The sequence below is a fragment of the Lagenorhynchus albirostris genome, chromosome 6 (assembly GCF_949774975.1).
Source record: "Lagenorhynchus albirostris chromosome 6, mLagAlb1.1, whole genome shotgun sequence".
NCBI lineage: Eukaryota > Metazoa > Chordata > Mammalia > Artiodactyla > Delphinidae > Lagenorhynchus > Lagenorhynchus albirostris.
In genome coordinates this window covers 86188355-86211044 of record NC_083100.1, presented here as the reverse complement: position 1 = coordinate 86211044, position 22690 = coordinate 86188355, and the positions used below count along the sequence as shown (strand labels likewise).

Sequence of the window (22690 nt, the reverse complement as noted above, 5' to 3'; positions counted from 1 at the left end):
CATATGTGTGTGATTCTTCAAAGATTATGTTAAGGATGTTAATGAAAAAGGTGGCTAATAATTTCAAGAAACCATAAAGAAAGAGAGAGAGGGAGAGGAAAGCAAGCTGTGGCAAAAAACCTGGGCTCAGCAACTTTCTGGGGGAAACGGTGAAATGTGACTATGTGATTTATAATGAGAAAAGGTATCTACAACATACAATTTTCTACCTAGCTGCAAATAATAATTCATAGTGATGTCCCTTCCAGATAAAAGACCTTTGCTATGTAGGACCCATGTGGTAAAATGATCATGATAAATGTCAGACCAGTGCAGGTAACGGCTTTACAAACCATTAAGATTAGCTGGCTCTTTTTTCCGATGATAACGGTAACCATGCTGTGACTCTATGTGGTAATAATATCTCAGTCCTGATAAATGCCAGAGCCAGGCAGAGGTGTTTATCATTCCCAGTTCAGAAATGCTGACTAAAGTTACCACATGTTGCCTGTTTTTCTTCTTTTACAATACTCTCACAATTAAAAAAAAAAAAAAAGCTGAATCATACAATTATTTTATTCCCCATTTCTTAAAGGAGTTTGATGCTTGTGCTGTTAACTCTCCCCTGCTCTCAATGTCACTGTGCAGCCATGTCGAATGAACTGGCTGGAGAAACAGTTCACCTCATACTAACCACTGTCTCCTCTTGAGAGGTGTTTTGTTCCAAATGAATAGTTATGGATAAAGTTGAATATGCTTCTTCAAAAAATATTTTTAACCCAAAAGACAGGGAAAAATATTTCTTCGTTCACATTTTTCTTAATTGTGCGACAGATCCTAGTTGTTTTCAAGTGTGATTTTTTTTTAATCCCCTATAAATTTAATTTGTCTACCAGTGGAAAGAGGTAGACACATTAAAACTTTAAATCTGGAAAAGTATTTGTAGGATTGCCACCCTCATGAAAATGTACAAAGATAATGCTTAATGTAAATAGCTACTTGAGTATTTGAAAAGAATTACTGGTTTATGGTTAGAAAGATGTCAAATGTCTCAAAACGATAAGCCTGTTTTTTTTTTAAAGGCTTATAAAACCAGATATGCACGGATAAATATAGTTTAAAGAAAATTCTCAAAGGAGAACTAAATAAACTAGTGAGCTTTATTTTCTCAGCACACACTCTCACCTGAGGATGAATTAGTATCATTTGTAAGTTACAGAAATGTGCTTGGCCACCATGACACTTGCAAAATTACTTTGAAAACAAGAAATTTTAGCGAGGATACTACGATCATGCTTTTCCTGTGAAGATTGCTGCCACTACCTTACTCTTTGATTCAGACAAAGAGCGGCATTGCTGCAAAACTGAGGAAATTTGTTTTAAGAGACAGTTCCAGGTTGGTGAATTTTAGAAAATGTTACCATCCCCAAATTGATTGCACTAAAGCAATAATACAAGTTATTAAAAGTTACTTAGAGCCTAAAACTTGAATACATTTTCCAAACTTGCCCTCAGTGTGAGGTCAATACACCAGAAGTCCCTAGGATAACATAGATACAGTCACATGAAAAAGAAAAGGTGATTAAATTACTTTCTTGAATGTATTTGGGGATATACAAAGAAGTTAAGGATAATGATTCGAAGACCTTCAGAAATCGATTAGAAAAAATTTTACATTTGTGACTTGGTATTAATTGCATTTCTCAATTATTTTGAATTTTTTGGTATAAGGAACTAACACCCAAGAAGCATTTTAAGTTTAACAATTATCTTAGAGGATTCCTTCAGTCAAAAGAAAGATACAAACTCCACTGATAACTATATAATGATATGTCTTAAGTTTAAACATCTCTGGGACACATGTTGTATCTTATCTGCCCCTCTAGGCTATAAAATGACAGTAGATAGGGATCAACTTTGTGTTTGCCACACGCTGCACGTTGGTCTTAATAAACATTTTTTTCTTCAACCGTGTGTACATATATATGTTTAATACTCTAAAAATTATTTAACAAAAAGGTATTTTTTTCTTTTCAATAATTTTCTAGTTGGTATTGCCAGAGACTAGGAGTAGAGGTGAAAAGAAACAGAAGTCAGCCTTAACAAAACTAAGTTTGCCCCTAACAGCATGCTGTAGATGGCCTAGCTCCACCTGCACAAGGACCAGAAATGGCCTCTGGAAATGATGCAAAACTGGCCAGGATGCTGAAACTTTCCTCACAGGTTGAGGAATCCATGGACTTATGTCAGTCAGTTGGCCAGAGAATTTTTGTTACTGACATTTATTAGCTATGGAGAGTTATTTTTAAAATCCTTCCTAAAAGGGAAAAATTGTTCAAAAATCAGACAGCACATTAATATCTCCTGGAAGTAGAAACAAAGAATACAACAGAAATGTGGTGTACCAGTGAGGGGATTAGATCTAATATGCAGGTGATCCCTACTAGAGAAAGTAGATTCAGTTCCGGCTGCATCTTTCCTGCCCTGTGTTCTCAAGTTGAACTGCCTTGACATAGATTATCAGTACCTAAAATCAAACTTACCAGGTAACTGCAGACATTAAGAATGTGTCTTCCTTTTAACTAAAAATAAAAAATGGCTCTTCAGTTTGGATGGGGCGAGGGGAGCAGACTCTTGAAAAATTGCCAATTGCCAACTCCAGATTAGCCTGAAGTCCATTGTTCTTCCTTTTTATGATGCAATGGCACATCTATTTATAATACACTATGTCTACTTATGAATTAGAACCAAACACTCTTTCATAATGGACAGCATTCTAAGTATTTATGGCTTCATATGATTTGGGAAATGGCCTTGAACTATGAACAATCACGTGTCAGGGCAGATAGGATGATTCAAAAGAAAGATTTTAATGGGAAGGGTACTTACATTCAATAAGCACTTATAATATGTACATTTATGTACATTGAAACATTTAATTCAACAAATGGGTTGTGCGTGTGCGCGTTTAAATAAGGAACTGGAAGCATCGAAATTCAAGCAACTTGTCCCAAATCATAACTGCAGAGCAAGAATTCTAACTTAGTACTTTCAGACTCCTTCATGATATAGCACTTCTCTTAATTTATAACAGGGATTTAAAGTCTCTATTTGTATCCATTTGTAAGTCTTGAATTTGCTCCCCTCCCCCCCAGTGTTCCTCCCTGAATTCAACGTAAATTATTTAAAGAAAGTTATCAAGCGATTGTTGTCATGCCTTGGATGATTCCTCAACACCCAATTCAAATTTTATAATTAAAAATCATGTCCTCAAAGATTTGCATCCAGTTGTATGGTACACTAAAAAAATAAAATGTTCTCTGAAGATAATCATTCCTCCTGTAAGCCAGGACAGTCTCTAACTGAATTCTGAAATGGTGATGATACAAAGAATAGAAAATGAGTAGAAACTAAACTGCTTTCTTCCAAATATAGCCCTGACATATAAGTGACTACCATTTTTTTCATACAGGATGCACTATACATTCCAGAGTAACTTTCAGAAGCAGAACAGCTGTGATATTGCTGACCTCCTCAAAACAAAGGGGTACAGTTGTCCTTTAAGAATTACAGACAAATAGAAAGAATAGTACTACTGATACATTGGTTACTGGGAGAATCTGGTCTTTTCTTCCCCTGGGTGAACCTACATAACAAAGCAGAATAAATTTTGAAATATGATTTAACATGTGACTATAAATAAGTTAAGAATAACAAATGCATAGATGATAAGGCCGGAAAAGTGTCCAGGGGTCACCAGGTCCAGGGTTTTGCACTGCACAGAACTCTTTCCATCGTTGTATAACTTTCTCTTATCTCTGCAGAAAAAGGCATTCGGTTGTAAATGTCCTTGTTTTAGTAGCAACATTTCATGCAGATAAATGCAAATGCATCATAAACCATATTTTTAAAAATGTGTCCTCAAAACCATGAATCAGAGGAAAACTGTAAAGCCACATCCTTACCATAACATTAAAGGCTATTTCACATCGTGTAGGAGCTGTTACTTCTCTAACTGGCCTGGAGTTTTTTTTGAAGAAGCTCATTTACAAAAGAGTTTAATGTAGTTTGAGAATATGGGGCCAGGTGAGTGAGGAATAGGCGTTAGTAAAAAACAGTTTACTATCTCAATATGTACATGTACACTGTGCATATTTTTACATAGACATTTCTGCTACTATTGGGTAGCAAGAATGAAGCACTACAGAAAGATTTTGTATGCAATGTGGGTTCAGAGCTCAGAGATTGGAGAGGCTATTGGGATCTGGGTGGGAACTAAAACGGACGTATTAGAGAACATTGAGTAGATACAAAAATAAATTATAAGGGAATGAAGGTAGGAGCAAATGTGAGTGAAAAAGGAAAGAATCATGGAGGTTTTTTTTAATGACTGGCAAGATTTTGTATAAGTCTCTTAGTATACAGTTTACCTAAGAGGTTCTCTAATTCTCCATGTAGAAAAGGTTCATTTCCCCCCTTTTAGACATAATGTAAAAGAGTCAGAGATATCTCAAAGTCTTCTCGGAACTCTCAATACTTCACAAGAATGAGAAACCATATGCTGAAGGAGAAATATTAATAGAAAATGCTGTCTTTCAGATGCTCACTGAATCAGTTGAAGACAGTTGACGCATCTGTAGTAAACTGTGTCTGAATCTTAGCTCATTAACCACTGCTGTATTATGTATGCTGATTCCAACTCCTAATATGACACATCAATAAACCAGATCAGAAAAGGTGTCATTTTGATTTTAATGTATCCAATTGTATTTTTAGATGTTCCTCTACTTAGAAGTGTTTGTGTTATTTCCTGATTTTACAAGCTATGGAAGAGTGGGTATGGTATTGATTTGAAGGGGAAACCACTGCTTTCCTATAACCTTTTCAAAGATTTTGTTCTGATTATGTTGTAAGAACAATAAATTACTCCTCCTTGATAATATTTCAGCCCTCTCTAAGCCATTGTCCAGTACCCCCTCCACTACTTAAGTGTAACCCAGCCACAAATATGTATATACCACCATTCATTCCAGTTCCTCAATTATGTATGAAAGCAGAGGAAGAGAGAAAAATGTTTCTATAAAGTATTCTTCGTGTAGGATGTTTCTTACAAGCAGATATGGGAACCACCATGTACTTTTATAAGAATTCTTGCATGGAACTGAGCTGCTCATCAATCAGTCTCTCTGCCCACCACAAGTTATTTAGTGTGCTGTAAAATGTCAGGCTACCATAGCAAGTGTATCGTCACCCACTGGCACCAACTCAGTTCAAGTATTAGAAACTACATTTTGAACGCTCACTGCAACCAGGTAGTATGCTCATTGCTGAAGATAAAAGGTGAACCATACCCAGCATGGGCCTCAAAAAAGGTGGCGGGGGGGCGGGGGTGAACACTTATGGAGTACCTACTTTTTACTAGTCATCGTTAGGTTCATTACATACTATCTTGTTCAATCCATAAAATTGGCCTCAGACATTTTTCAAAGAAAATAAGAAACTTGTCCAAGACCACACAGCTAATAAAAAGCTGTTACAGAATTCAAACCAAGGTCTGTCTGTTCCAATCTGTGTTCATGTCTTTCCTTTGTTCACTAATTCTTTCTTTATTCATTTAACCCACTATATACCAGTATAAGAGCCGCCTCAGTTTATGGGAGAATTCTCAGTTTAATAGGAAAAATTGAATGGCTTTCAAGCCATGAAAATATCATGCAGAATGTTATCTACATAGAATGTCCTAAGTGCAATGGAACATAGAACAGGGACTTTGTCTAGGGAAGGTCATAATTCTTTTACCTAGTGGTTAAACAGACAAACTAAAGTTTTAATTCCTGCCCAGGCACCATGGCAGTGACCTTGCACATTCAAGTATTTCCAGTTAAGCAACGCCAGCCTTTCTTAAACCTACCCAGACTGGGGCATATTTCCCTAAAACTGAGGTTTGCTGGATATAGCCATTTAGACCACTCTCCATTTATTGTCTGTCAGGCTTAGATTATGGCCACTACTCCTATAGTCCTCAATGTCAACAGATCCCATTTTTGGAGACTCTGACATTGACCTAATCATAACCATGGCCAGAGACTTCAGTGAAATTAGAAAGGTATCCTCTCCTTCCTTTCCCTCCTCTCCTAATTTCATCTTAATTGCTTGAATCAAGTAGTTCAGCAGATCCTTAGGTAAATTCAACTACTAGCATCATGCCAAACTATGCAGAATATACCCATCTCATAAATATATAAATGTATGTATATGTACCTGTTTATGTATATGATCATTGGTGTGTTGCATTAGCTTCAGATGGCTAGATACAAGGTATCCAAGTATCCCGAAGTGCTCTGTCCTGAATGTACTGTACCAATTTCACTCTCATCTTTATTGACTTTGTTTTCCTTCTTTTTCTGAGTTTCTCATATCCTATAGGCTCCAACTGGTCCTGTGAAGCATCACATTGTCTTACCACCATTAAGCTACAAGGTGGCTTTCTACCCTTTGGCAGAAAGATTAGATCTGCTGTCTGCTGTGATGTTGCAACTGGCTTTTCTGTTTTTCTCTCTCTTTTTCTCTCCCCTTTGTCTCTTTCATTTGCAGTTGTCCAATCCATATTATTCCGGAACTCTTCTAAGAGTAAGTGCAGTTTTGAAAGCTCAGACTGTGGGAGGCATTATTTATAGACCTCTGTGGTTTCAGGAAGAAGAAGAAACGCTTCCAAGCAGAGTTCTACTAGGAAGACTGCCCCCACCCTACTTTAGCCAAATACTATCTTCTGCAGGATATTTTCCTGTAATTCCTTATAAAAAGTTTCTTTTGCAAAAGTGTATTTAAAAAAAAATCAAAACACCCTGCCAGTTTCTACACTAACTCTTTCTTGCCCCACTGTATAAAGTTTATATACCTAATAACAGGTGATTATGAACTGGGCTTTTGGAAGCACACTGTATTAGGAAGTACGTTTGGTTTAGAGACCCACCTTCAAAGGCTTCAGTACACAAGGACTTATTATGTTAAAGAAACTCAGAGACCAACAGTGCAGGACTGGTCTGACTGCTCACAGATTCAGGGAAACTCTTTATACTGTGTGTCCCACTCTGCATAGCCTCAGTTCTCAAGGTCATCTCATGGCACAACCATGCCATCTACATTGTGAGGAGCAGAAAGGCCAAAGGACCACAAAGATAAATTAGCCTCCTGCACACAGCCTCCCCGGAAGTCCCACATAACACTTTGCCTTCTCATTGGCTGGACTCTGTCATACGGTCATTCCAGCTGCCAAGCAAGGAAGCTAGGATGAAGGATGTGGCCATCCCTTCAACAGCAGGATTGTCTAGCTAAAGAAGAAGAGAATGGATATTGCGTGGGTGGGTGCCTTACATATTATTCTCTTATCTATCATCTTTTCCAGCAGTGGCCTCTTTAGAATCATCAGGAGCTCTGTGCTAGAAGTTAAAGTATAGAAAGGAAAGGCACCTGAGTCAGTGTATCTAAGGAGTTTAAGTTTGAGAAGTAATTATAATTCTGGGTCCTGGTTAAAACTATGGTAAGATAAATTCTCTAGTGTACTAAGTAACTCAGTTCTTCTCATGCCACCCATGCCCAGAAAGGCAAAAAGAAACAAAATGAAGGAAAACAACCAATATGGTATGTAGTTTTGAACAACTTCCTATTTTTTTAAAATGTATATGACCAAAAAATTAAAAATCAATAAAAAATACAAATTAAAAAATAAAACAAAATGTATATGAATAAGTATTATGCTTTCAAATTTATTTGCACTTTTTTGTTTTACAGCAAAAGCAAAATGTATTAGGGAGAAAAGATAGCATAGAACTAATTTTAAAAATTCTTTACTTCTCCACAAAATCAAGCAAAATAATAGAATGTTGGTTATTGAATGAGAATATATGTCCTTGTGTGTTTGTTTTATATTGTTGCTGTAACAAATTGTCACAAACTCAGTGGCTTCAAACCATAAGAATTTATTATCTTACGTTCCTGAAGGCCAGAAGTGTGAAGTCAGTTTCACTGGGCAAAAATCAAGGTGCTGGCAGGCCCGTGTCCCTTCTGGAGGCTCTCTTCCCTCAGCTTTTCTGGTTTTTAGAGGCTCTCTTTACTCCTTGGCCCATGGTCCTTTATCACATAGCCAAATCTCCTTTCGTTTTCATTGTCATATCCCCTCTCTCTCCGACTCTGACACTCCTGCTTCCCTCTTAGCCACCTTTGTGATTACATTGGGCCTCCCAGATAATCCAGAATAATCTCCCCATCTCAGAATCCCTAATTTAATCACATTTGCAAAGTCCCTTTTTCCATGGAAGGTAACATTCACAGGTTCCAGAGATTAGGACAAAGACATCTTTGGAAGGCCATTATTTACCCTGCCACAACTTGTAAAATAGTAAAGCATTTATGAAAACGGATGTAATACCTGATCTTAATAAGAAGATCGTGTCAGAGCCACACTGTTGCTGCTTTCATTTTCCCATGATCTAATTCAGAGTCAAAATAAAGAAACTTCATGATCCTGATTTCAAGTATAACTATTCCCTTTGGCTGCTAATTAGAACTTTAAGTTGCTCAGACTTAGTTCAGAATTCTCCTAAGAAAATTCCCTCATGCACCTAAGAAATATCATTCTTTTCTAACCTTCCTTTTTAATTTCTTTTTTTTTTTCCAGAAAAGCAAGACAATAACACAAGAATTGAAACTATAAAGTCTCTTGTACAAAAACTCCCTCCACCAAATCGTGACACCATGAAAGTCCTCTTTGGACACCTAACTAAGTAAGTTGCAAAGTTTCTGGTTGTTCTGTCACAGTCTCATTTCCTAAATGAGCAATATTTAATTTCAAATCTCTAATACAAGAGTTTCCGAATGCATCGATCTCAGATTTCCCTCTCCAGCTGATCTGCGTCTTCCTGCAGAAGCTGGGGAATGTACTAGAGGTAGGAAGGGGAACCTACAAAAGGAACTTTTAAAATACTTTCTTTTTTCTGGCTTTTCAACAAGTAGATGTTTGCTGATTGATTGTCAGAACTGTAGCCAGAGCCCTGGGATGGGCTGGGTTTACTTTGTTATTTAGTATAATGGCAAGAGCCTGAAATGATTCAGACATGAGTTCAAAACCTAGCCTCACCACGTACCAAGAGTGATGACCACAAATAAGTTACTTAAACTCTCTGATATCCAATTCCTTCGTCTGTAAGACATTGATTCACATTGATAAGGTGCCATCCATGTAAACAGCTAAAAGAAGAGTATTTCTGGAAGAAAAAAAGACAGTGTAAAGACCCAGAGGCCGCACAGAGCTTGATGTATTTGCAAAGCAGAAAGCAGGCCAGGCGGGCTAGAGCCTAATGGACAAGGGGCATGGTGGTGGAGTTGAGGTCAAAGATGTTGGACCAGTGTAAGATCACATAGGTTCTCGTGGGCCACAGTGAGAGAGTGGAATTCCATTCTAAATACAGTGAAGAGCCATAAAGAGTGCTAAATTGAGGGATATACAAGATCACCCTGGCTGACAGGTGGAGAATGATTTGCAAAAGTGAAAGCAGGGAAACCTATACGGAGGAGACCATAGTAGTCCAGGCAAGAAGTAATGGTGACTTCAGTGGAGGCCTTAAAGAGGTATTTTGATGATGGATCAGGTTGTATTTGCTGATGGTTGGGGTGCAGTGGGGAAGGGAAAGGAGAAATTAAGTGTGCCTGTTAGGGTTTGGGTTTGGGCAAGTGGAGAAATGGTAGTGCGGCACGGATGGGTAAAACTGGAGGAGGAACGGGCTGAATAGGAAGAGCCGACTGGAGAACTTCATTCTGGACGTGTTAAGTTTGAAATGACTGTTCCTCATTTGCCTTCTGTTAACACCTTCTTCAGATAATGCAAAGTGCAATACAAGTGATGAGGTTGTAGCTTTCACCATATGCATATAGTAATGTTGAAGCCTGACAGAGTTTCAAATAGATTGGGCCGTTTTGCTTTTGTGAGATTAAATCTCTTTAATCACCCATGCCTTAGGTTGAGTCATTCCTACAGCTTATTCAACTCATCCACTACATGATTTTTAATTGTAAATGTAATGTGCAGAATTGCACACACACAAAATTTAAGCAACTGTCGTGCATGTAAGTCAAATTTGCCTACTAGTCACTCTTAGCCTGCTGAGCAGAAGCAACTAACATTTTTGTATCTACCCTTCCAGACCTGTTCCTAAGGACATACATACCTCTGTGTGGTTGTTTATTGCATTAGAGTATATCATTCTGCACATATTGTTCTTCTACTGTTTTGCAACTCACGGACAGCTTTCCATTTCATGGCATAGTACTCCATGGTATGGATGGTCCATAATTCACTTCACCGGGCACTGCGTTAGGGAACATGTTTCAATCTAATTCATCATATTTGCTTCTTACTTATTTTACTCCCACAGAGGAACCTATGTCAAAGTTCAGAACATCCCTTATTGTTAGAATGCCCCTTTTTGTCACCTCCACATTACTGGCTTCAGTGGGAAACCCAGTGTGGTTAAGTGAAAGGATCTTGGGCTTCAAAAAAATAAAGAGAGAAAGCTAGAGTCAAATTCTTGTTCTATACTTTATACTCCCTTCATGATCTCAAGCACATAAAATCAGATTAAATAATATCAACCGTATCTTGTGGTTATGAGAATTAAATGAGATAATGCATATAAAAAGCCTGGCACAAGGTAAGCATTCCTCAAATGTTAATTCTTTTCCCTTAGGATCCAGACCCACCATGAAAGGGGTTTCAAGTTACAAGTAAATACTGGAGTGCTTATCTCAGTAACTTTAACTGGACAAAGTCGTAAAACAAATGGAAAAGTGTACTCTTTAATGCTGTGCAATACCTAGTCTCAGAGATCTAGAGAAATATCCATTACTCAGTCTCAATTATTCCTTTTTTTTTTCCAACTGAAAGAACAGCTATAAAATGAAGAAACTGAGAATCAGCTAAATCCTACTTTGAAAAAAACACACACAGATGAGAATCTATCCAATTAAAAACCTTCAAAGGATGAGAATCTTCCACCTTCATGCCAACAATCCCAGTATTAACAATTAGTGCCTGATCATGTTTCTTATATCTAAATTAATTTCCTAATTTTGTTAGAACTTTCAGTTGAGATGGAAATAGATGTTTTTAACTAAGATTTAAGATCAGATGATTATGTCACCTTCACAGCATTCACATGATAAGATTTTTCATTACAGATGGAGAAAAAAGTGTTATTTGCTAGCCACCCGCCTTTCTGGAGTGGTGTGACCATATTCCACCCTGCAATGATTTATAAACGGGGTTTAATTATGCAGAAGTGTGTGCACATGATTATATCTTGTTAAGCATTTCTTGTTAAGTTTTTGATAAACAGCCAATCGTGGCATGTCATCAAAGCTTGAGAAGGCTAAATAAGAAGATTGTTTAACGAGAATTTAAATGTATTCATCTTTGAAAGAATCATTAGAATGTTTTCCTTAGTCTTGATGCATTTGGTAGTTCTTCAGAAAATCTACCATCAACACTTGTATGTAGTGTTTATTCCAAATTGCTGCAAATATATATATATTTTGAAGTTTGTTTAGTGAGGGTCAGGGAATGTAATGAAGTGCCAAAAATTCCACTTGACCTGCGTTGTACTCTGTAGCCAACAGAATAGAAGTCCATTTTTGCAAAGCTCTGAGTTAAACATTCCCTTGAAAGCAGAGCAACTACCAGCTGAGAAAGCTTAATACAGCACAGTTGGGCTAGAAGGTGGATGCAAGTGCTGTCCACAAAAGCCAGAATTTTTAAAGGATTGTGATTATATTAAGCATAAGATTACACAATAGCTGCACAGACTGAATAGTCTCAGAGTCCAGAGTCCTCATTCTCGATCAAAGTCAAGGTGAAGTATGTGCTTCTGCTGTGATAGATTGAGACCAGGAATTCAGAATACACTATCATCTCAAAATGCCATCAGCCAGAAACCTTTATTAATAGGCACTTTCACCAATTGACATTACAGTGATAAGCACTGGAAGGTCCTGTGACAGCTCTGAATCATCATATAAATGGCAAGTTCTATCTCTGTTAAAATATAAGTGTCGAATGCATGTTCCTTCAGCCTGCTTCTTTGGAAAGGCAGGCAGGCAAAGTGAAGATGAAGTTAATGGGAAGGAAGACCTAGAAAGATAAGGGTTGCTTGCTGATGGGTAGTGGTTGGACGTTGAGAGCCAGGCAAAGAGGTTATATAAGAAATAGAGGACCATTGAGACTTTATCTGCTGGACATTTGCATGATGTGCTCTGTGTTTATGAAAGAGTATTCTGACAATAGAGTGCAGGGTGAACGAGATAGAAGGAGAAAAAAAACCTAAGAGGCCACATGGGAGTTGTAGTTGGTTTGGAGTGATGAACATAAAATGGAAAGCAATGGTCCAAATACTGAGACTTTTCAAAGGAAAATTCCATACAATTTTTATTTCTCTCATTTCTTTATCCCCCTTATCCAGTCAGCCATGGGAATAAGTCTGCGGTTTCAGTGCTGAGTAATTGTAAAAATAGTTCCTCTGGTAGCAAGTTAAAAAGCAAAAGGAGACAGTGTTTAGAAGGGTGCACTTTTTTCTCTGTTTTGAAATGCAGACAGGGGAAAGAGGAAGATTAAGATGAGGGTATAGAAGACTAATGAAATAAAGTAAACCCCATTTTGTCAGGTGTGAATTGAATCAAGCCCTCTAGATCTGCTGGTGGGGATGTTCCAACCAGCATGGTATGAAGCCACATATGTAATATAGCTCAAGAATGAAAACCTTTCCAATCTTCATGCCTCTTGAGCCAATCATCTTAATTGCTAGGACCCTATCCTAAGTAATGCTGGGGGATGAGGCCACTTTATGCAGATAAAATTTTACTATTTTCACTGGTAGAAACTTGGAAACAACCTAAGTGTTCAGTGATAGGGGAAGGTTATATAGAACATGGTACATCATATGAGCTTCATAAAATGTGGTTCACAGCTAATTGTTTTCTTAATTAGGGAAATGCTTGTATTAAGTTAAATAAAGTCAGGAATACAATATTTTATATATTTAAGGAAAGTATAAATATGTGGGAAAGTTGTGCATCTAGAAAAGACTGTAAAGCTATTTGCTGAGATGTTAATATTTCTTAGAGTTGTTGAACAATGAAAGTTTTTTTTTTAATTTATTTATTTATTTATGGCTGTGTTGGGTCTTCGTTTCTGTGCGAGGGCTTTCTCTAGTTGTGGCAAGCGGGGGCCACTCTTCATCGCGGTGCGCGGGCCTCTCACTACCGCTGCCTCTCTTGTTCTCTGCGGAGCACAGGCTCCAGACGCGCAGGCTCAGTAATTGTGGCTCACGGGCCCAGTTGCTCCGCGGCATGTGGGATCTTCCCGGACCAAGGCTCGAACCCATGTCCCCTGCATTGGTAGGCAGATTCTCAACCACTGCGCCACCAGGGAAGCCCGAAAGTTTTTTTTTTCTTTGTGTGTTTCTTTTCCTCTCCTAACAATGGGATAGAAAGAGATATTGAGGTTAAGAGAACCGGTAAAGAGAACAGGCTTTGGAGTTAAGCAGAATTGAATGTGAGCCTTGGGCCTGCCACTTACTGGGCATGTAACTTAGAACTGACCTAACTCTAAGCTTCCTTCTTCTCATCTGCAAAACAGGGATCATAATAGGACCTATTTCTCTGGTGAGGAGTAAAGGAATAATCCTTTTAAAGAGTCCAGCACAATACCTAGCACATAGTTGGTTCTAGTTAAGCATCAGACATCAACATGTCTTATTTTTATAGGGAGAGAAATGTAAAATTATTTCTAATGAAATAAATATAGGAAGAATTGCAGAGGCTGGGTTGCCAAATTTCCTGGCTTCCAGAAAATTCTTTACCCCACCACAGAATCTTTTGCCAAAACCTGAGTTGCTATACTGGCCTGACTCAGCCAGTTTCCCCTAGTCCCAGTGAGGCTGTTTTCACATGTTCGACAAACCACGTGACGCCTCCATGTGTTGCCCAGTCCCTGTGTGAATTCCCCTGCCCAATTCTGTACTGTCGCCAGCTCTCCATCAACCTGATCTGAATCTTGTCCCGTGTTCTCAAATCCAACTATTTTCACCTTCAGAGTTGTAGCTTGCTGATAAGAAAGTCTGGTCCGCTTGACTTCTAGGCAGGCGTGGGAACGCTGGAGAAGGACACAGGTCCTCCTCTGCTTCCTGCCCAGAGCCTCCCATCACAGCAGTTTCCTAGGGACGGTTCTCTTCTTGTTGTCTAACTTATCAGAATGGTTCTCACAGTGAGAATTTCCTACCAGGCAGAACAGCACACTGGCCATGTGGAAGCCTGGTAAGTGAGATAATTTGGAGCTGGTAGGGCCTTACCCTATGCCTCAAATCCCCAGTGTAAACACTCCTAGAATTTTATCAGCTACATATCCACCTAGAATGGACACTGACCTTTTCAAGTTCTAGAATTCCTGTTGCCGTTCCTATAAGTAAGCTGTCCTAGCTATTGCTGAAGTCTTTTCTCACATTTTTATTTCCGGGATAAAAGTAATACATGAGAATTACAGAAAACTTAGAGGATAAATACAAAAATATTTTTCCCCCAGCTAAATTGAACTTGTTATGCAGATTTACTTTGTGGCATGCGTTTTGGAAGCCAAAACAATCTCAAATGTTTGATGGTGGGGGGGGGGGAGGATATAAAAGAGCATTCAATTCCCACATAGGTATATATTGTCCAGAGAAAGTCAAAATGTCTTAGAGATGGGTGGCTTTTAGAGGTGACATAAAATAATGTCGTTCGTTGATTTTCAAAAATAGCCTTGGAAGAATATATTTGCTGCAGATTTTAGATGCAAATAAACATTCTTATAGGAGACTTGCACTTTGTAAAATAGGCTGAAAGGAGAGCAGTGACGCTAAGAAAATCGTCCAGCTGTTCATAGAATTCCAAGGTGAATAGACAAGTCTCATGGAAGCATGCCAGTTGAATGCCTCATTGAAAGGCGAAACTGTTGAGCTGTGGCTATTTTGTGAGAGTAAACCGATATTTAAAGCTTCTCTGTGGTCTTCATGGATGTTAAATAAATACTCTACAAAAGCATGTCAGAGGCAACTCAAATGATGATGACTTAGAAATATAGGGGTTGTATGAGGAAACAATGGTGAGGAAATAATTCATCCACTCTGTCTTTAAAATGGCATTGTGAGCGTTTCTGATATTTTGTGGGGAGGGGGGTGAGACATGGCCAGAGAGGGACTGGAAAGCCCACGAGCCCGCACCCTTCTCTCTGGTCAAGAGCAATGGCTGGTGAGGCTCTGCCTCCCGTCAGGCCTCTGAAGGCTCAGCTCTGGGGTGCTTTGGAGCAGGCTGTGTTTTTCTGTGCTGCCTTCTGGCATTCCACCCTTTTTCTGTACACTTTGGTCTCTCACCCAGCCACAATACCTGATATCCAATGACTTGCAGGCCATGGGTGTTTTTACTGGAAAATAAAGAACCTTAGCAAATTGTTATTTTCCCTTTTTCTCTTTCTTTTTTTTTTTTTTTTTCCCTGAGAAACAGGGGCTGCAAGTTGTTTGAAATAAGCCAGAAGCCTAATAGCTCCTTTGCTTGTGTGTTTGAAATGGCACCCTAATCACTTTGAAGAGCTAATGTACTTCCTATGGGCCTGAAATTTCTCAACTGGACTCCCGTGGCAGAATTTGGCCTGTAGTTAAGAAAATTAATTACTCTGATAGTGAGGATGAAGCAATAGTTCCCAACTCCCTGTAGTAATCATTAAAATGTCATCTACTTAGGAGACATCTTGGCATGGGATTTATAAGGTTTGTGAGCTGGGGACTAAGTTCAATGATCCTTCCAGTGGTGGATCCTTGTTCTAGAGGAAGGCTTTGGGAGATAAGGTTTTTAAGATGGGAGTGAAATTACTTTAGATCTTTTGATTTAACATTTGAATGTTAACAGTAACCACTGAATAATAAAAAACAAAACAAAACTTAAAATGGCTACTGACCATTTATCACTGTCTTCTCTATTGTTAGCGGTGGCTCACCTTATGGGGGTATTTCCCTCATAAGAGGTAAATTTTTTAATTTGCCTCACCCTTCTCCACTGTGAATCTTGGCCTTTCACCTAATGGAAAGAACCAAGGATTTGGAATCAGAAGACATAGGCTCAAGTCCCAACCTCAGCCCTTAGAAACTGTACAACATTAGGAAAACCTTTCATGCCTCTAACCCTCCCTTTTGCCTATATGTGAAATGGGTCAAATAAATTCACACTTGAGAAAATATTTGTTAACTGTGAAGTCCTATCCACCCATTCCTTTAGGAAGTCTTAAATGAGTGCCTACTGTACGCCAGGCACTGGACCAGATCACAGGTTGGCAACCTATGGCCATGGGCCACATCCAGCCTGCTGCCTACTTTTATCAACAAAGTTTTATTGGGAAACACACACGCACACCTATATGTTTATGTATTGCCAATGGCTGCTTTCATGCTACAGCGGCAAGAATTAAATAGCTGTAACAAGTTGCACAAAAATATTTATTATCCAGCCCTTTACAGAAACAGTTTACTGACCTTTCACCTAGATACCAGAGGCATAAAAAAGATTCCTACCCTCACTTATCCTATAGTTTCCCAGGGTAGATAAATTAATAAACAATTATAATAAATGTGGTGAGATATCACAAGACAGTATGAGAGCACCAAGCAGGAGCTGAAATTTAGCCTAGAGAAACCAAAGAATGCCTCCCAGAGGAGAAGACATGGCTATCTTTAAGGAGGTCAGTTTGGCAGACAAAGGCCTGCTACAGGCAGAGGGAAGACTGCGTATAAAGAGGCAGGAAGAAGGAGAACCACAGTGTGGTAAAGACATGCTGACTCCTCTGGAATGATGAATTAGGAAACATGAAAGAGGTGACAGGACATAAGCCCAGAATGTAGTAAACTAGAGCTAAATTGTGATGAACATCATATGCTTTGCTTAAGGAGTTTGAAATTCATTCTGTGGATGTTAGGTAAATCACTGAAAGGTCTGAAGCAGGCAGATGAGGTGATGTGATTTGTGTTTATAAGGAGGGCAACGCTAGAGGTAGTGGAACCAGTTAAGAGACTGGTATAATGTCTAAGTCAGAGATCCCATAGTAAGGGAGTGTGGGGTGGGGGAAAGGAATGGATACAAGAGGCATGGAGGAGGTCGATTCAATAGAACACGCTCACTGAGTGCATGTAAGAGGTTAAGAGGAAGGAAGGTTCCAAGATGGCACCCAGGTTTTGAACTAGCTGAATGGTGATACCCTTAACTCAAACAGAGCAAAAGGAGAAAATTGGAGACATAAAAGAAGTTGAAATTTTCTGGACATGATGTGATTTGGTCATTGCTCATATTCCATTAGAGAATAAGAAACATATGTTGGGAATGCAGGAAAGTTGATTGGAATCTAGGTATGAATTTGGGAGTCATCAGTTTAAAGATGGCCTTGGGGTGAGGTCATGAATAAACCCAAGGGAAGGTGTGAACCTAGAAGAGAGTTGAGGGCTTCCCTGGTGGCGCAGTGGTTGAGAGTCTGCCTGCCGATGCAGGGGACGCGGGTTCGTGCCCCGGTCCAGGAAGACCCCACATGCCTCGGAGCAGCTAGGCCCGTGAGCCATGACCGCTGAGCCTGCGCGTCCGGAGCCTGTGCTCCGCAACGGGAGGGGCCACAACAGTGAGAGGCCTGCGTACCGCAAAAAAAAAAAAAAAAGAAGAGAGTTGAGGACAGACTCCTGAGGGTGTCCCCATTGAAGAAGTGGCCAGAGGAAGGGATACTGGGAAAGGGGTCTGAGACTAGCATGCCTGGTAATAGAAAACGTGGTGAGACCAGAGGTATTATATTTTGTGGTTAAAACTATTGCTTCCACAAGACCTAGAAAATTCTTATGGTAATGGGACATTGGGCAGAATTTCTAGTGATGTGATCTCCTATTCTAACATTCATCCTTTGGCTTCTGAAAAGCCATAGGAATGAATATATAGTAATCCAGAAGAAAGAAAATTTGTTCTTTAGTATAGTCAGGTCCTGGAAACATTGATAAAGTTGGAAATTATGACCTGGTCCCTTCTACCGTTAGTGCTTGGGCTCCAGGAGGGCAGGAATTTGTATCATTTTGATTCTTGCTATATCCCCAGAGCCTAATACAGTGTTCCACACGTTATAGATACTCAATGATCTTTGCTGAACAAATGGAATCACATGAACTCATTGAAGAGAAGATGAACATCTAATAGCCATTGGTGGTTCCAATTAAGATCAACTTCTTAAGCTTGTAATCTTGGAAACTTGATATACTTCAGACTAGCACTAGGGAATATTCCATTTTGAGGTTATTGTTAAGTAAATTGTTTTTCTCAAGTTTCTCTCTCCTCACCTGATATTTATCTTTTCATCGTGATGAAGAGAAGAGCAGTTTTAATTGCAAAAGAGGCAATATTATCACTAAGACTGCAAGTTAGGAGGCCTGGAGTATAATGATGAATGGGAGCTAAGGGAAGCTGACCTTGCTGAGTGAGTCTTGGTCAGGGAATCTGTGACCACAGACCAGTGTTGGAGCCCTTTAGATCAATTAGTGCAGCCCAGGGTGGGATTGCCATTTCTTCTGATTTCTTGATCATCTTGGATTTGTAACAGATCTTGGAATTTCAAAACTTAGTTCTATACCTTCTGTGAGTACTCTTACTACTAAATTAAAGAATCTCTATCACTCCTGTCTCCTATCATATCAGCCAACCTCCCTGTCCATCTTTTGTTCCAGATCCAATATTGACTTCCTACTACCTTGAATTATTTAGCATCGGGTCAAGGAAAAAAATTATGATTACAAAAACTTGACCTGTGCTATTAAGTGTATAAAGAGGGCTTCCCTGGTGGCGCAGTGGTTGCGAGTCCGCCTGCCGATGCAGGGAACGCGGGTTCGTGCCCCGGTCCGGGAAGATCCCACATGCTGCGGAGCGGCTGGGCCCGTGAGCCATGGCCGCTGAGCCTGCGCGTCCGGAGCCTGTGCTCCGCAATGGGAGAGGCCACACAGTGAGAGGCAAAAAAAAAAAAAAAAAAGTGTATAAAGTAATTTGGTTCTCCTGTTTTATGGAGCAGAGACACATAACTTCAAAGTGGAAGGGGGAAAAAAATCAACCAGACCTCAGGTCACCTGATTTCCAGTCCACTAGACCACACTCTGCTTCCTTGCCAACACCAATACTCGATTGTTTCCAGGGAAGAAAGAGGGAGAATGACAGGCCAACTGTGATAGAGGCACAGGCCCATCACTTGAATAACTTTTTAAATTGAACATCAGCCATAATCCCAATCTTTTAAATAAACCTAATTAGTTAGTATAGTGACATATTTAAATAAGGGGTTTCTTGGTGTCTGTCCTTCTATCTCTGTCTCTCTGTCTCTCTCCCTCTAACAGCTTGCTTTCTACCTAAAAAGCACTGGGAAAAGTTTTATTTTGGGGGGTCCTTTTTAAAAACAAGTTCCATGACCATATTTATTAATGCTTGTGTGTGTGTGTGTGTGTGTGTGTGTGTGTGTGTGTGTGTGTAGAAAAAACACATTTTTTTAAAAGGCAGTGATGGTGCTGTCTTTTACCACCTTCTTTCTCCTCCTTAAATGGAAAGCACTGAACCCAGATGCCCAACCACGGAAGATATTCTTCCAGAAGCAGCATCTGGCTTCCTGGCAAGCCCTTCAGGCGAGTTGTTTGGGGAGCTTTGCAGTTGTCTCTTGGTCTGTCACGTGTATCAGATACTGTGGCCCCTCTGGCTGGCATGTGCAGACAGCTGCCAATTCCTTTCGGTTCACCTTTAATTCTGAGAACTAGTTCCCTTATTTTCATTTCTTGTTGGACTTATTTTTCTCCCCACTGCCCGTAAGAATTCCAGGACAAGGCTAATTTCTCACTGCTGTCTGCCTGTCAACTTCCTCTCCAGGCCTCTGTCTTTTGAACCCGAGTGAAATCCTCCGTCATTTAGCCCTACATTAAAATAGGTGACTTTTAATAGTGTTTCTTAGCCACTCCTTGTCAGCCTAGCTCCTTGTAATCTGCGGGGTTGTTCCCTGAAAAGAAAACAAAACATTCCATCAGAGTAATTTATTCTGGTCTGTACACGAGATATGAAAGTATTCCTGGCATTTGTGTATTATTTAGTTAAATCAAATTGACTCCCTGCATCCTCGTCACACCATGAACAAAAGAGCATCTCAGGACTGGAGAAGAGGAGGCCACACGGCAGCATTTACAAATAGCTCCTGCTTCAGGACACCAAAATTTTTAAAGTAGCTTTCTTTTTTTTTCTCTTTTATCTGTTAATGTAAATAAATTGTTCTACTTGTGAAGGATTCTGTGGGGTTTTTTACGGATAATTGTTAAGAACACAGAATCCGATGGTAGCCCACGCACGAGGAAGCCGTGACAAGGTGCTGACAGGTCCGGCTGCAGCACCCAAAACGCAGAGGAGAAAGAAGGAATTAGAGCTGCAGGGTGACATCCAGGAATAGTTCGCATGGGGTAACTGCACATTTCCGCGTTGCTGGGGGGTTTTGCCTCGTGCAGGAAAAAGTGCAGATTGTATATGAGATTTCAGATCCCAAGACTGTATTGGCTGTGCTGAGAAAAGACTGGGCTTTAGTAATGGACAGAAGGAAATCTCAACCATAAGTAATAATTAGTCTGTGGCCAGTGGCAGACTCAACCCACAGTTGACTCTGAAGAGGTCCGCAGCTAAAACCACAGGCTTACCTGGAATGAGAGCCTCTGGGGGACAAGGAAATGAATTTAGGGGCTGTTTGGATCAGGACATTGGGAAAATCTTTGAAATCATCTACAAAACAGTAGAGCTTGAATTGAAGGTTAGGCTTTTTAAAGTTTTTTTAATCTCTGCCTCAGTGACATTTTCTGGTCTATAATTTTTCCTCAGGTTAATGTGTACAAAGGAAGTTGGAAATACATTCAGAACTTAGAAGCTTTATACTAAATATTGCCCTTTGTACAGAGATTACTTTTCCTCACTTCTAGTAATTTCTTCTCCTCTGTGTCATACATTCTTTTGTCAGACTCTTTTCGCTGACATTTTCCCCTTTCTATTTTCTGCCTTTTCTCCCAATATCACCCTCCTCCTCAAATTCTTCCTCCTGCCCCTCACTCTGAGAACTCTTTTCACCTTCAAAGCATTGCCAAATACGTCATCCATCTCCCCATTTATTCTTTATACAAATAACAGATCAAGTGCCTCTCACGTGATAGACGCTGAGCTGGAAATAAGGATAATTTTACCAGGAAAACAATCAGTTCCTAGCATCTGGGAACTGCATTCAGTTATGTTATCAATCTCTCTGCCCTTATCTGGGAATGTTCACTTCCCTTAGTCTGACTTTCACTCCCAACTTTGTGGTTCTAGCCCTGCCCCTCCTCTCCTCGCAGGGATATGCAAACCAGCCTCTCTGTTAATAGGCGTTCGGTGAGTCCATTGATGAGATTCAGGAAGCCCCTGATCTTCTTTTCTTTCCCACTTTCTGAGAGACAAGTAGAACACTTCGGGGCAGGGCCATAGCGAGGAGTAGGCAAGACATGGGCGCTGGCACCCGGAGAGCTAGAAGCATTTTCTTTCCTACCCTCCGTGAACTCCCAGTCAACATATACCTCTTAATACATACTTTTCCCTTCGTCAGTGAGTTCACTCATTCATTCATTCATGAATTCATTTAGCGCGTAGTGTTTGGGCTGTGAAAAGGTAAAAGAAATTACTCCTGCCCTAAAGGAATTTTTATCTAATTAATTTGCGTCTCTGAGCTTAGACATCAGAACAGGATAAATGTCCTCACATAGTGAAAAGACATGCAGAGTGTGATACTTTACACATGCAAAGTGTGATACTTTACCTAAATCTGGGTTCTTTTTCCCATTTGAACACTTTTTGAGCAATCATTTTACATCCCAGAAAAATTCCACCCTCAAATGCGTCTCCTCTTTGATTAGAGCACAACTCTGTCCCCTCCCTGCTCACCCACCTTTTTTCCACTTCCTTTCATTTCCGGCTGCCATTCCAGAGCTGCAAGTGCTCCCTTGGTACTGACCTTTGATTCATCAGAAAGGGACTCCGTTCACTCTCCCGGGGCCACATTTCCTGTTTAGGGTCAGACATCCCCCACAGAGATAGTGAGGTATTTTATGGCTGGTTTACATGTCCAGCTGTATTTTTCTAACTAGTGGGAAAAGAGAAATAAAATGCACGCCCCATTCTCTTTGACCTCACTCTCCATTCATATCACACTGAGAATAACCAATTCCTAGGGTGCCAGGCTCTTAAAGTAATTCATACTTCCCTGGCAATCACAGGCATTTACCTTTCATCTTGGCAGAGGAAGGCCTGTTTTATCCACCCCTCATCACATTCTTGCCATTCTGTGCTTGAGTTTCCCCTCCAACACCCTACAATAGGCTAGGTAGGCTAAGAAGCAGTTGGCTACATAGAGAAAGTAAAGAAAGGTCCACTGTCACATTCTAGTAATTTCTGATCCCAAAGCACTTTTATCCAAGAAATGGTGATACAGAAGAAAACAGGCATGAGGTTGTGTGGGCTGGTGGCCGCGGAGATAGCGGGACTGGGGAGGGAGATAGCCAGAGAGAGACGTTTTGTTCGTCACGAA

At 39.9% G+C, this 22690-nt stretch overlaps 1 protein-coding gene across 1 annotated transcript in view; it reads left to right on the top strand.

The window, feature by feature from the left end:
• The window catches only part of ARHGAP15 (Rho GTPase activating protein 15), a 621527-nt gene that overhangs the window by 553997 nt on the left and 44840 nt on the right, over positions 1-22690 (top strand). Inside the window, exon 13 of the mRNA XM_060151513.1 lies at positions 8657-8762. Coding sequence (XP_060007496.1) covers positions 8657-8762 — 106 coding nt within the window. The remainder of the gene's footprint in view (positions 1-8656; positions 8763-22690) is intronic.